This window comes from Lissotriton vulgaris, chromosome 2_1, assembly GCF_964263255.1.
Source record: "Lissotriton vulgaris chromosome 2_1, aLisVul1.2, whole genome shotgun sequence".
Taxonomy (NCBI): domain Eukaryota; kingdom Metazoa; phylum Chordata; class Amphibia; order Caudata; family Salamandridae; genus Lissotriton; species Lissotriton vulgaris.
The window spans coordinates 1,666,834,981-1,666,851,073 of NC_141687.1; the positions used below are offsets into that span (position 1 = coordinate 1,666,834,981).

Here is a 16,093-nt window from a genome sequence, read left to right on the forward strand (position 1 = left end):
AAATCTCAGAAACTTAACCATACACAAAGGCTTATCCTTTGCAGTGTTCAAAGAGTGATTTATTTAAATGCGGTTTTAAATATTCGGAATAGTTCAGTCTTAAGAGAAGTTGAAAATAAGAGGTTTTAGCCAACGCTGGTTCACCCTCTAAATGGCACGCAGGCCCTCGGCTTTCTCAATACTGTAATAGTTATGTGAGCGAAAGCAGTATAGCCATCACAGATCACCAAATACCAAAACTATCCAACATACAAAAATTAGGGAAAATAATTATATAAGCAATGAAGGAGGTGGGGAGCCAAAAACAAACAAGACTAAACAAACCGGTTAGCATAACGTCTAGAAATCTTGGTTTTCAAATATTATTGTAAAACAACCAGGTACCAAGTACTCTGTGCTGTGTATTAAAATTCGGTCTACAAGCAAATCAGAAAAAAGCATGAATTACCTAAAAAGTCATAAGGTTGTCTATAACCTAAGTAAAATTGTATTGGGGAGTGCATATGGGGAGGTAGTACGGGAATTGGAAGTATGATATATTAAATAAACAGTGCGGAAGGCCCGGATAAGATGTCCTGCCAACTAGAAGGGAGGGTAGACTTTTTTCTTTTAAAAGCAGGAAGAAATGGATGCGTTCTCCCAATACGTTAACCTAAAACACAGATGGGTATCCCTTCACCTAAGCAAGGGTTATTTGTATTTCGCAGAACACCATGTCATGATGATGATAAAGCAAGCCACTATTAGAGTGGGTGAGGGTTTTGTGTAAAAAGAAAGATTGTTTTCTTTTTTCTATAGGTAGTGGTGTTCTATGATGCACACATTAACCCTGCTTAGGTAGAGGGATACCCATCAGTGTTTTTGGTATGATATCCTGGTATATAATCTCAATAGATTGTCCGAGGATGTAAAAGCAATACTTTTAGAATACCTAATACTCAAAGTCAAAAAGTCAAAAATTAGGTTCTAGATCTTTATTTCTTAAGGTAGACTAATTGAGTCCTGAGTGGAGGAATACCCACACTGCAAGAAAAACCTGCCAGGAAGGGTTCCTGCTGTTTTATGGTATCTGTTGAACCAGAAGTAAGCAGGAGATTAGAAGAAGAGCGAAATAGCAAACTGAAGACCCATTTGATAGTCAACCCATTTTCCTCGCTCACGAGGCTTGCTGTAGATTTTAGTTGTGCTACAGAGGAAGTGCTTTGTAAGGCTATTTTATTTGTCAATAACTAGTCCATTCAATCTACACTGAAGCTATCAAAGAAACAATGCCTACTTGATTACTAGGGATAATCAATCATCATTATCATCATGGTGGGTTTAAGGGTACTACCCACTCATTAGTGTTCGGCAACAGGACCATAGATTGAGAAAATATGTCAACACAATCCACAGGACACTACCCCTCATCCTTTCAAAACTTACCTTTATTAGCTTGTCACCATAAGCAGCTCAGAAATACAGTGTTGGGCACAGTCTTTCACATAAGGCATGCGTCTGGTAGACCGTAATAAAATTACAAATATGTAAAAAATGTCAGTCGTTAAAACAATAGGGTATCCCTCCTTAGGAAGCCCAATGAGGATTATTGTTAGGCATATCTATCCCCACTTCTTGTTTGGTTACATTCCCAACACTAAAACCCTTGCTTACTGTGGCAATCTGTGAGATTCCATGTAACAAAATTCTTCTCTACAGACTTTTGCACTGTAATAATCCACCCTTGAATGGATTCATGTTAACATATGCTTTTCACAATAAATGTTAGGCCTTCTACCTTTATCATAACATTACACAATAAGAAGATACGCCTATAGTCATTATTGTTTGCTGGCTACCATACCGAACTCCGTACTGCTGTATTGAGTATAAGCATTGCCACAAGCCAAAAAGACCATTGCAAGCACACACTTCAACGGTGGCTCACAACTTCAGTCCAATCAAATCAGCACTCAGAAAAAACATTGGGGTGGAGCCTAAGCCCCTCTCTTAGTAGCATTCTGAAAGCTCTTTCTGTTAAAAATGGAAGGTTACTGATGTGTGCTCTTAAGCCAGACCTACAAAGGTAGTGAGTGTTCATACAAAGCTCATGTTTTTCCTCTCTCCTGTGCAGGATCGCCGACAGGCAAAACTGACTCCTTTCAAGATACAGAGACCGATTCCTCAGGGACTCCATTGCTTAAGGTTTACTGCTAGTGGACGCGCCCTAAACTTGTGCCTTTGAAACTGCGCCTTCCACGGCTGGAAAACAACCACCATTAATGATAGCTGAAACATGACTCTGCAAGAAAGGCTATACTGATTCTGCCTTTTAATTGAACTAGGAGCAATGGGACTTGGGCGCTGTGGGGGCTGATGTGTGCTGTTCCCCTCCCATGCAGCCTGCTGCTAACTCTTACCATAGTATACCGTGGAGCCGTCCAAGGGTCAGTGTCTGATCCATGCTTGGTAGGGCCATGCCAGTGAACTGGAGTGGTGACGGTGACGAGGGAGGAACACTACCAAGACCTGTAATGTGAAATGAGGAGAATTGGGTCTTCTTCAGGATTTAACTCTATGTACTTTTTTTTTTTTATTACTTCTCCCAGCTCTGCTGACTAGCAGGGCGCACACAGCTTTGGGATGGAACCTATTCATATGTAAATATGTAGCTTTGTCAATGCAAGTTCCTGTTTCAAAATGTAATTTCCTCTTTTTAAATAGACTTTTTACTGAACAGCATTTTTTTTTGTAAAAAAAAAAAAAGTTGAAGGGTGATGGGCATTTGACAGCAGTGAACAGCTGCTAACATTTTGTTTGCTTCTGTGGGAATTTCTTATCTACCAAGTAATATGTCTGTTCTAAGTATGCACTTTACAGAGTATTTTTTTCAAGACTACTATATCCTTTCAGTCCAATTTTGTCACTCAAGCCATGTCTGTGATGCAGGACAAGATTTGAGGGGCGTTTTTAGAGGCTTTTTGCAAGTGACTTCCCTATCCTTGTTCTCTTCGTGCACCTTAGAACAAATGCTACAGGTTGAACCAAAGTGCAAATCCTGCCCTTGCTCCATCTAGGAGTTGAATGTGAAAGTTTATGGAGGATGTAAAGCATTCTGTTAACCTCGTGCCAGATGTGATCTCCAACCTGGACCAGTCAGATTATAAGGAAAAGAACTCTGGTGGAAGGGCTCGTTGAAGAGGGTAACAGACAGGCAGCACTGGCTGCCAGTTTTGAATGCAGCATATTAGAAATTAAAACCAATTTCAGGTAATCGGTCTGCCCGTATTTTGGTCTACCATTGGCCCTTTCCTTCTTGCGGGTTCCTCTCTGACGCACAGAACTGCATTGATGTCAGTCCAGCACTTCATGCATTCTTTTTTGTTTAAGTGTGTAACAACATGATGCTGGTGTGCTGTGTTCTGAAGCATAATACCCTGCGTACTGTGGAGCGACGTTGTTAATTTATTCGCTTCAGAAGGCTGAGTTACACACTGTAGTCTCCCTGCACATTGAGTAGTCACTGCTTGTAGCTTTCAAATACACTACTCTAGACATTTCAGAGATGGTTGTTCTAGTAATTTCCAGCTGGTTGTTGGTTCTTGACAGTACATGGGCTTTGGCAGGGCTCTATCTTCAAACCCTCTCTGGCGGTTGAGGTGCATAAGTATCAGTCCAGATGGCCTTGCTTGTCCTTCAATGCTTTCTGGAAACAGTTGTAAGAAGGACACAGAAGGAAAAGAATCCCTGGCACACTGCGTTTGTTTACTCTATCTTCAGCTGGCATCGCCCTTTTGAGAGTGGCCAAAGCTCTTGCTTCATCTTCCTAACCCTGTCACCAGGAGTTCCTTAGCTGAACCCATCAACCGCCCGTGGAAAAAAGCCCACGCCTTGCTTCAAAGGTGATGCATCAAGTGCACAGAACTGGAAGTTATGCTTGTGCATGCAGTTAAAACGTGAAACTTATTTGGAGAATACAATAAACAAGGTCATGGCAATATCTGAATTTAGATCTGTTTTTTTTCTTTTTACCCCACTTTTGTTAAGGAAATCCATATTTGGGGTGCCGCAATTGGCCACGCTTGCCAGAAATGTGTGTGGTAATATGGAGGTGATCATTATTTTTAATGCAGTGCTCAGAGCTAATATGCTTTTCATAAGGCGCAAAACTCCGTGTTCAAAAAGTTGTTCAGTATATGAACAACCTTCCTGTGCTGCATTAACATCCTGTGTATTGCACCCCAGAGCTACAATTTAGCTGACTTGCCTTGCATATGGCGATGGGCCAAGGGTGGGTATTGGTAATGTAGATGAGGGATCAGAGTTACTAAGTTACTTCTTTCCTGGTTCTTCTGTACAAACCCTTTCATGGATGCAAAATAGTGGAGGGTGCAGTAGTTGCTAAACTACAGTGCTTCCTAGACAAACAGTGCTTTTTTGTCACTTAGTCTAGCTTTCAACACGGGATAAACAGTTTTGCTCAGGGACTAAGTATTCTGCCGACAACACTGTCAACTTTACTATGAATTGACTCCATGTGGCACCTGAGGATATTGAATGCGGTGTTCTTCGGGAACAACATCAGTCTGAAAAGGTTGCTCGAGACTTGGTGACAAGAGCCCTCAGGGAAGAAAGCATTCGTTGCAAAAATCTCTAGGCTGCAGGGTACAGTTTCAAAAACTGTCCAGGTTCACTCCATTTTTGTCTCCCTTAAAATGCGTGCCATTGAGCTGGTTAATAATTTAAACACCAGGTGCTTCAGTTCGTGTTGTGTGTTCTGTAGGTGGTTACTTTTATTGTTTGACTTCTTGGAAGCTTTTCAAGCCCTCCTTTGTGAACACACCAGGTTCTGTTAACCCCTTCCATGCGGCCGCGATTCCCCTGGTGTGCTGTAAACAGCACAAACAGGGGCGGGCCTTGACGAACCCCAGCCGTCATCAGCACACGAGCACCGTAGTGCATGACGGCTGGGGTTCGTCATCAGCATTGAAGGGGTTAAGCTGCACCTTTTATGTTTCACCTGATCAGTGCTGTCAATTTGGATTTGTTCAATTACCTCGTTATGGTCTTCCATGTGGTCCAGACATGTCCTAGATTTTCAGCAGAATATCCACATGAGGGAAACGTACATTCAATTACTATATGGGAACAGTTCACATAAACATTGGGTATCCTTTAAATTGTGGCTTAGTTCCAGCCCAGACTGATGTTGGCTAAACCAGCATCTCTGGAAAACTGCTGTCTGCCATAGTCTCTTAGACTTCCTTGTCCAAAGTGTCATTCAATTTGATTTACAGGCTGCAGAGTGAAGCACACATACTTTGAGCTGCTCAAAAGGAATAGTGCAGGTGAACTGATCAAGAGTTGCAAGCTTGCAGGCCTGTGCTCTCCGACCTCCTCACAGCAAAGTACTGAACTAAGGCTCTGGGCTGAACAGGGCAGAGCCTATACTTCGGGCCTGTCCGCTGCCTTGTCTCATTCAACAGCAGCTACGTATTTTCCTCAGCCCTGCGCATATAGTCCTTACTCATTAAATGCTTCTGGTCTTTGCCTTCCTTTACACAACTGTGCAGAGCTCCTTGAAATGGAAGAGAAAAACTGGATACATGCTGCAAGGGTCATTTTTTAGGTCTCGCTGAGCCAACGCGCATGCGTTGCTCTGCGAGAGTTAAGTAGGGACTTTCAAAAATGCTCCCAAAGGCTGCAGGCGGATTGGGTACAGTACATGTGCGCCGGGAGCGCGCACCATTTGTCACCCTGCAGTCTTTGGTAACACTATCGCGGCCGCTTTGATGTTCTCAGTGAGCCGCATGGCCACCGAGAACATCAAAGCGGCCCGAAAGTGCTCACCATTTGCCACCCTCTCCCTTATCCCACTTCCTGCTTGTTAAATTAATTACGGTTTGTCACTGTGCTTGGAGTGCAGGACCACAGTAGTAGGCACGTTTTTCCTTCGCTGATTACCGCATTTACGACACAACCCATTCATTATCTGCTACATAATCTGCTTATCTTAACCCAAAAAAGTTGTTTCCAGCTCGAGAGGAAAAAAAGTTAACCAAAAGCACGTACTGCCAATGCAGTGGCAGGCCCTTCGCAAAGGTTGGCTGAGCACCATGTTGTTGTTTGTTTATTTTATTTTCTGTTTGCTGTTCTTTTTCGGCCTGTTGCGCTTTAGCCTTTCATGTCCGGAATGCGCATAGGGTGGTTTTCCTCTTCCACAGAGCGATGTTTATGGCGCGTGGGAGTGCTTGGAACAAAAACCTACAACAGCTCTGTTCCCAGTGCCGCTTTTCTCACTAATTGTTGGACTTGTAGACTCAGGCCTTCTGTACCTCAGCGCTGACCCCTCGCCTGAAGCATTTCAAATTAAGACGAGGTGCTAATTTCCTGCCCATGGCTGCCCAAAGACCTGCTCATTACTAATGTCATTCGTACCTGAGGAATGAGACTTTATTACCCATATCTCCCTTGTAGCTATTTAAAATACACATACCTCACTCCATTTAGCTGCATAGAGACCAACCAATTAATCTGTTTGACTAGGCAATGACAGGCACATCACCGTCTGAAAATGCATATTTTCTTGCAATGGATCGAAAAGGCATTTTATATGTCATCTGAATTGAAGTAACACCCAGAACAATTCTGTTTTAATCTAAAGTATACTATTGGACAGTCACAAAACTGTCAGAACACCCAGTCCCAGTGGTTTCTGCTTTCAGGCCCATAGGTTTAACCTCTGTGGCATCATAGAGTCTGAGGCCGAGTATAGGCCAAGGCAGCTGGAATTTGCAGCAGTGGAGGCACACATTACGCGGCAGGTTTGGCTACATAATGTGGTTAGAAAATGATTCCCGTTCATACAGCATAACTCTGGCACATTCAGTGGCAGTATTACTTCTCTACCTTTTCAATTTAGTGCATATGAATTCGTTCTCGGCAAAAGTATTTGCCTCTGTAGAAGCGTACTAAACAAATACAGTAATAAACAATACAAATTCACCAGTTAACTTCGAAAAAAGCGCCTGCCCCTGACTGGTACAGTGGGTGGTCCTTTTGACGTACCTTTTGATCCCGTTGAGCTAGAAACTATTTATTTGTTTTTTAAGTCAAAACTTATACAGCAGATGTTGGAATATGTGACAAATGCGGAACATTGGGACACAGAATCCCTTAATTTCTGTTGCACTGATTAAAGTGCACCGACAAGCGACCATTTCGGGATGGATATGTATCCCGTTAGCTGGAAGTGATTGGCATAGTATGCGCCAGTTTTCTAACAGTACCTTTATTAGGAGGTCTCCACTTGTATCCGACTTTAACCAGTACTAGTGATTGCCCTTAGCACTGTCGGTGATAAACTCCAGTAATGTTAGCAAAAAGAAGTGCAGTTGTATTGTTACACACAATCTGAAATACAGAAGCTCACAAGTTTGCATGTGTGTGTTGGAATTTATAACCCCCCCCCCCTTTCTAGACTAAGAATGACACTGATCTTTGCTTCTGAATCAGCTTCCATGGATTAATGCATTCACATTTGTCACCCTAACCTGCAAAATGGAACATGAGCATTCATCTAGACCCCTGGTGCTGAACACCACTAACACCGGGACCAGCCCTGGCATGCCGGCCGGCCTCCTCCTCGCGCTTTTCTCACACTGCGCCAATGTTGGACAGGCCACATGAAGGGCCGCTCTCCCCCGGCCCGACCAGGCCCGAGCCCGGTTCCGCAGGTACCACACACCACCATTACACGTCCTCCGTCCCCTCAGGGACCCCTGCCCTCGAACATGTCGGCCTCGTGGGCCCGATCCACTGCAGGCCTGCGCGCCCATCCTGGGCGCCATCTTGGACACTCCACCACTAGGCCGCCTGGCCCCCGATCGACCTCAACCCTGGGCCTGGCCTGGCCTCAGACAACCCGGCACCACCATCCACCCAGGAGGTGAGCGGGCTACTTGGCCAGTCAATGGGAGAAAGAGGTGTCGATGGCTCTCCCCCGCCAAGTGCCGCTCGCCCATCGCCTCCCCGGGCGCTGGCTCCACCCCCCTGCTGGGTGTCTGGACTCCCTCATCCCGGACCTCCCGACCTCCAAGTGCGAGGGTCCGGACATCAAAGAACACCAGCCCTATAACTGGGGCAGCTCCAGAGCAGGAAGGCAGTTGTATCTTGGAGTCGAGAGACGTAAAGAAGAACTCATCCTTGACGGACTACTGGCGCTGCCGTAGCTCTGTCTTGTGCACCATCGTCTTGCCTGCTGGTGCTGCCGCAACCTTCGTAACCTTCATATCCTTCATCGTCGTCGGGACCTGCTGGCGTGGCCGCGGACCGTTTATAACCATCATCTTCACCGGGACCTGCTGGCTCCGCCGCGGACCGTCGTTTCCTTCGTCCATCTCGGGACCTGCTGGCTCCGCCGCGGCCCGATCACCTAGAACGCCGAGCTCAAGGATTGAGAGCTATTTCCATCTTTTTGGTAACAAGACTGTCCCGCTACCCTTTTCCCAAACCAGAGACCAGAATCGAGGGGACCCCTGAGTCCAGACCTCCTTGTACCATTCCATCGTAACTTAAAGAATTGCCTATAAAGTCTCGTTGAACTTTAACCTTGTGTGGTGTCCGTCTGTGGGGGGGGGGAGTTACTTGTCTGTACGATCGCTGGAGACGGCTCTCCCCGGAGACCTCTCCCCTTATCCTCGGCCGACCCTCCCGGTCCGTCTAACATTGGTGGCCAGCGGCGCGATCCGAATCACCGCATAATCGTACAGAGAGTAGCTCACCCCACGACGAAATCACGATGACAACTAAAGAAAGCGGAGCAACCGAGAAATTCCAGATGGAGAAATTGGACGAGTACAGCCATCGTGAACTAAAGCAGTTCTGCATCGAACTAGGTATCGCTACCACCGGACTAAGTACCAAAGACGATTTTAAGCATGCCCTAGAATCTTGGGCAGAAACCGGGGCTGCCGGAACCCCCGACCAAAACATCGCAGCAAAAACCACCACAGCCCCTGAAGAGCGAAGAACGGGTCTCTCGCAAGACGAGATCCAGGAACGAGAAAAAACCCGACTACACGAGCTGGAAATGGCCCGGCTCAAAATGGACGTTGAACTTAAGTTGGCCGAACAAAAAATCAACTTAGAGCACCTGCGTCTCCGAGAAGAAAGAGAGGAGAAACAGAGACAAAGGGAGCTCGAGGAAAAGAAACTGGCATATGAACATGAGCGGAAACTAGCGGAGATCGACCTACGCAAGCAGAATAAAGAAGTAGGGGTGCCCGAGCAACCCCACACCCCAGGGGCAACAGAGAAAAAGGTACACATCCCCAAGGATGTCGTTCGAGAATACTTCCGAGAGGACGACATCCAGCAATGGTTTAAAGCCTATGAAATCGCTATGACTGCACACCGGATCGATAGAAGCGATTGGGGAGCCGGTCTATGGGGGAGATTCCTCAATGAGGGCCGCGACGCCCTGCTGCAACTCCCGGACCACCAGATGACCTCCTATGACCATATGAAAGCTGCACTCCTCACCCGCTATGGCCTCACACCCGAGATGTACCGTCAGAGGTTCCGAGACTGCACCCGCATCCCGGGTACAACTTGGGTGGACTATGTAAATTACTTTAGCCGAGCCTTCGAGGGCTGGATCAAAGGAAGCAAGGTCACAATCTACGAACAACTGTTCAATCTTATGGTATGGGAGCATCTGTCGAACAATTGCTTCATTGAACTCCGCCAGCACCTCCTCGACAGCAAGTTAACGGATCCCCGGCAGCTCGCAGCCGAAGCTGACCGGTGGGAAATCACCAGAGTGGGCCGAAATGGGTCCTACGAACAGAACCGGAACAACAATGGTCAGCACCGTCCCCGAGGAGGAGGAGGAGGCCAAGGACGCGGAAGAGACAACGCTCCGGTCGCCCCCGCTACCAGCACCACCCCCCCGGCCAACCGGGGCAGCACCCCGGCGCGACCGGGATACCGAGCCAACGTTACGTGCCATCGATGCCAACGAGTCGGCCACTATGCAAACGACCCAAACTGCCCCCAGTACCAGAGCCCAAGACCCCGCCAAGTAGCCGCTGCTGCTCTGGGGGAGGAACAGATCTCAGAGGAACAAGAGGAATATGAACAGGAACACCAAGAATGGGAGCCAGCCGCCATGGCTCTAGCCTGCTTAGGGGGGAGAGACATGGTCCCGCGGGTCCCCCTACCCGCTAACACCCAGAAGTACAGCCAGTGGGTGAGCATCAATGGACGCCGGGCCGAAGCCCTTCGTGACACCGGGGCCAGTGTAACAGCCGTCCGCTGTCACCTGGTGACCCCAGAACAATATCTACCGAACATTCTCTGCCCAGTACGTTCAGCCGATAACTCGGAAAGTCTGTGTCGGATGGCCTGCGTCCCCTTCGAATGGGGAGGGGTCTCCGGCATGTTGAAGGTAACGGTCCGAGACGATGCCCCCGTAGACTGCCTCCTGGGGAATGACCTTGAAAGCTCTCCGTGGGCAGCCGTAGAACGAAGAGAACACCTGGGGATGTTAGGCGTCCCGGACTGGGCATGCGTCACCACCCGGTCCATGGCCGCCCGTGCCAACCCCCGCCCAGAGGAACCCGAATGGCCGGCGCCGCCGCCTCCGGTCGCCCCAGCCGAAACCACCGACCGTGACGTCCCCCCAGAACCAGCTCAACCTCCAGATCTCGCTAACCTCGACCAGTGGCCTCAAGAGGGGGGGGCCCACGCAAGAACAATTTCGCCAAGAACAGAAGACCTGTCCCTCTCTCGAGGGACTCCGCCAGCAAGCGCTCGCCCAAAGCGCAGGGGATACCTCCGGAACTCACTGGGTCTACTGGGACAATGATCTGCTGTACAGTGAGCAAAGAATCGCGGAGCTGGGGGCCAGCCGAGTACTAGTGGTGCCCCTCCGTTTTAGAGACTTTCTGCTAAACCTGGCCCACGATGTCCCCCTGGCGGGACACCTGGGTCAAGATAAAACCTACAGTCGTCTGGTGACCCACTTCTTCTGGCCCAAAATGAGGAACGATGTACACCAGCATTGCCGATCTTGCCCCACATGCCAAGCCAGTGGAAAGAGCGGCCGCAAACTAAAGGCCCCCCTGCAACCTTTTCCCGTGGTCACCACCCCGTTCGAAAGGGTCGGGATAGACATCGTGGGGCCCACCGAACCCTGCGCCCTGCAAGACAAGTGGACGGGGCCCTTCAAAGTAGTCGAGCGCAAGGGTCCTGCCACCTATCTCATCGACATGGAATCTTCCCGGAACCCCCTCCGGGTCCTCCACGCTAACAGACTGAAACCCCACTTTGTGCGTTCAGAACTCAGCCTCCTGATGGCCACAGACAATGGGGCTGAAGAGGACTCCGAGCCCCTCCCTGACCTCCTACGGACTCGGGAGAAAGACGGCTCCGTGGATGGGGTCCGACTCTCGGAGGCCCTCACCCAAGAGCAACGCCAGGAGTGTCGAGTCCTCCTGTCACAGTTCGCCAGCCTATTCTCCCTCGCCCCAGGTGTCACTTCCTGGTGTGTGCACGATGTGGACACGGGGGACAGCCCCCCTATCCGCCACCGGGCCTACCGCGTGCCAGATCGGGTACGGGCCTGCATCCAGGAAGAGGTAGCAAAGATGCTCACGCTCGGGGTCATCGAGCCCTCAGACAGCCCCTGGGCCAGTCCTGTAGTACTGGTCCCCAAAGCAGCCGCTCCCGGCACCACACCAGAACTCCGGTTCTGCGTCGACTACCGGGGCTTGAATGCGGTCACCAGAACAGACGCACATCCCATTCCCAGGGCAGATGAACTAATCGACCGCATGGGAGCTGCCCGCTACCTCAGTATTTTCGACCTGACAGCGGGCTACTGGCAAATCGGCCTCACACCCCGGGCCCAAGAACGTTCTGCCTTTTCCACCCCCGATGGCCATTACCACTTCAAGGTCATGCCCTTCGGCATGAAGAATGCCCCAGCAACATTTCAGCGGCTCGTCAATCAGGTCCTAGCGGGGCTCGAAGGGTTCAGCGCCGCCTACCTCGACGACATCGCTGTATACAGCCACCATTGGTCCGAGCACCTCCACCACCTCCAAGCAGTGCTACAAGCCCTTCAGCGAGCTGGCCTCACGATCAAGGCCAGCAAATGTCAAATTGGTCAAGGATCTGTAACCTACCTCGGGCACCAGGTGGGAAGCGGCCTGGTGGCCCCTCTGCAGCTCAAAATTGCCGCCATCCAGTCCTGGCAGCCCCCCATCACCCAGACCGAGGTACGAGCCTTCCTGGGCCTCACGGGCTATTACCGAAGGTTCGTGAAAGACTATGGTACGATAGTGGGGCCCCTCACAAAACTCACGTCAAAAAATCAACCCAAGAAAGTCAACTGGACCCCAGAGTGTCAAGCAGCGTTCGAGCAATTGAAAGCCGCCATGTGTTCCGCCCCTGTGCTCCAGGCCCCCGACTACAGCCGGGAGTTCGTTGTCCAGACGGATGCCTCCGACCATGGCATTGGGGCAGTCCTGTCTCAAGTGAACACCGAAGGCCTTGATCAGCCAGTGGCCTTCATCAGCAGGCGACTCCTACCTCGAGAACAACGCTGGAGCACCATCGAGAGGGAGGCCTTCGCTGTGGTGTGGGCCCTCAAGAAGCTCCGGCCCTACCTCTTTGGCACACACTTTCGGGTGCAGACCGACCACCGACCCCTGCAGTGGCTGATGCAGATGCGGGGGGAAAACCCGAAGTTACTACGTTGGTCCATCTCCCTTCAAGGGATGGACTTCACGGTTGAACACCGGCCTGGGCCAGATCACGCCAACGCGGATGGCCTGTCCCGGTTCTTCCGCCTCGACGAGGAGAGTCCCCAAGAGGATGGGTAACTCTCCCCGCCTTCAGCTGGGGGGGACGCATGTTGGACAGGCCACATGAAGGGCCGCTCTCCCCCGGCCCGACCAGGCCCGAGCCCGGTCCCGCAGGTACCACACACCACCATTACACGTCCTCCGTCCCCTCAGGGACCCCTGCCCTCGAACATGTCGGCCTCGTGGGCCCGATCCACTGCAGGCCTGCGCGCCCATCCTGGGCGCCATCTTGGACACTCCACCACGAGGCCGCCTGGCCCCCGATCGACCTCAACCCTGGGCCTGGCCTGGCCTCAGACAACCCGGCACCACCATCCACCCAGGAGGTGAGCGGGCTACTTGGCCAGTCAATGGGAGAAAGAGGTGTCGATGGCTCTCCCCCGCCAAGTGCCGCTCGCCCATCGCCTCCCCGGGCGCTGGCTCCACCCCCCTGCTGGGTGTCTGGACTCCCTCATCCCGGACCTCCCGACCTCCAAGTGCGAGGGTCCGGACATCAAAGAACACCAGCCCTATAACTGGGGCAGCTCCAGAGCAGGAAGGCAGTTGTATCTTGGAGTCGAGAGACGTAAAGAAGAACTCATCCTTGACGGACTACTGGCGCTGCCGTAGCTCTGTCTTGTGCACCATCGTCTTGCCTGCTGGTGCTGCCGCAACCTTCGTAACCTTCATATCCTTCATTGTCGTCGGGACCTGCTGGCGTGGCCGCGGACCGTTTGTAACCATCATCTTCACCGGGACCTGCTGGCTCCGCCGCGGACCGTCGTTTCCTTCGTCCATCTCGGGACCTGCTGGCTCCGCCGCGGCCCGATCATCTAGAACGCCGAGCTCGAGGATTGAGAGCTATTTCCATCTTTTTGGTAACAAGACTGTCCCGCTACCCTTTTCCCAAACCAGAGACCAGAATCGAGGGGACCCCTGAGTCCAGACCTCCTTGTACCATTCCATCGTAACTTAAAGAATTGCCTATAAAGTCTCGTTGAACTTTAACCTTGTGTGGTGTCCGTCTGTGGGGGGGGAAGTTACTTGTCTGTACGATCGCTGGAGACGGCTCTCCCCGGAGACCTCTCCCCTTATCCTCGGCCGACCCTCCCGGTCCGTCTAACAGCCAAGGACCCACGGTCGCTGAGATGAGCTTCTAGGTGAGTGTAGGGGTACTTCTTGCAGTCCCTGCCCCTCTCTACTCCCCTTTCACACATTGCTGCCTCCACTGCATGTCTTCACATAAGTGCCGCATGACTTGTTCAATAAACTCTGACTATCGGTAGCATTATATCACAGAAACCTGCCAGTCAAATACCTGCAAACTGGTAAACAGCAGCACCGGCCTTGGGGCACCACCTTGAGGTAGATCTACATTACTACAAAGAACCCTAATGGGGTAATTTTTCAGTTGATTGGAAATACCTTGGTAGGCAAAATAAAATGTATCTCCTAAGTTCTAAATTCTTACACTTCTGTCACCAGTAAACAACTGGCATAATGGAAAATCTATCTTCTTGCTCTTGCTTTTTTTGTTGCTAATCACAGGTGCTGTTTACATGCAAAACTCTGTGCAAGGATTCATTTCACTAGAGCACACGCTGCATTCCTCCACACTCAGTGCTTAGTGAGGTGTGTTAACAACAGCACTAAGAGCCCCCCATCCCCACCCTGCTCCATTAAGGAGCCCTGCCCCTCCCTTTGTTGGCCTCGCTCTGCTTTTACTTCCGCTCTTTTCTTTTTTTTTTTTCTCACCTTCAAACGGACAGCAAGTGCCACAAAAGCGTCCGCTTTGATGTTCTAATTCTCACGTGCAACTGCCACAAATCCAAACTATTGACCAGTTTCTGCTTTAGAAATGGTCTTCTGCTCCTGTAAAAATCTGCCTATCAGGATTAGTCATTTGTGGCTGCAACGCACCAAAGTTTAATTTGACTTTGCAGCGCTTCGAAACAGACTCTAGCAAAGGTAATCGTTTTGGGCTATGCAAAGTACTATTTATAAATTTTTGTATTTTATTTATTTCATATGTCCAAACAGTAAAAAAGGGAAATAAAAAACATGCCACCACCCAAATGTGCAATCAGTGTGCATGTAAAGAAAAGGTTTTTTGTAATAATCATAACTTTAATATAATATAGAAGTTACATTGCTTCCTAGAGGGCAGGTATAAAAACTATTTTTAGTTTTGGCGCACCTCGTATGTGCCTCTGAGTGGCCCTCAGTGTGCTGTTTAAACCTCAATGTTATAGTTGAAACCTCCTTGTGCCACATCACGTTGAATATATTCGCCCCTACCACTGTAGGGGCGAATATATTCAATCCATACTCCATCCACGTCCGCTGTTCCATGAGATCACTCTCGACCTTTGTGCTTTGGGACCAGTTTGAGCTATATATAACACTCCATAAAAATATTAAACTTCTCTCCCTATCACCAACACACAATTCGTCCCTGCCCGTAGAGGACCTTCCGTTTCAGGGCTAATTAATCGGTGACTCCCATAGCACGCATTTCACTCAAGCGCTAAGAGGCCTTTCGAAATGCAGTGCTAATCATTCGGTACTTCTCAACATCGTATGCTTGCCATACAAGTGCCTACGGTGCATTGAGACTGCACTGTAAATAAATCACTACTTCTCATCAGCATCCTGTTCATGTAGGCGCCTAGCGGCCATTCACAAGTGCTTACAGTACCATGAGCGAGACCTCTCACCAGCACCCTATTCCACACAACACTGCACACACACACACACACACACACACACACACACACACACATACACACACATACACACACAACCACACAACCACATAACAACATGCACATAACCACATGCACACAACCACCAGCACACACACAAACACACTCGCAACCACACACACAGAACCACACACAAACACACACAACCACAAACACACATACAACCACACACACAACCACACACACAAAACCACACACACAACCAAGCACACACACAACCACGCACACACAACCACGCACAAACTCAACCACACATACAACCACACCGTCCGTGCACACTTTCACCAGACACAGACGCCATAAGTCCTCAGTGCACGCTTTCACCGGGCACAAACACCACCAGCCGTCAGTGCACGCTTCCACCAGGCACACACCACCAGACGTCAGTGCACGCTTTCACCAGGCACACACACACCACCAGCCATCAGTGCACGCTTTCACCAGGCATACACACACACACCACCAGACGTCGGTGCACGCTTTCACCAGGCACACACA

The 16,093-nt window shown here is 49.8% G+C and overlaps 1 protein-coding gene across 2 annotated transcripts in view; it reads left to right on the plus strand.

Annotated features, from left to right (window-relative positions):
- KDF1 (keratinocyte differentiation factor 1) overlaps positions 1-3,985 on the plus strand; it is a 172,870-nt gene extending 168,885 nt beyond the window's left edge. For both annotated transcript variants that reach the window (XM_086957612.1, XM_086957613.1), the window contains exon 5: positions 2,114-3,985. In XM_086957612.1, the coding sequence (XP_086813738.1) occupies positions 2,114-2,196 (83 nt within the window). In that variant the 3' untranslated portion in view covers positions 2,197-3,985. The remainder of the gene's footprint in view (positions 1-2,113) is intronic.
- Positions 3,986-16,093: the final 12,108 nt, after the last annotated feature.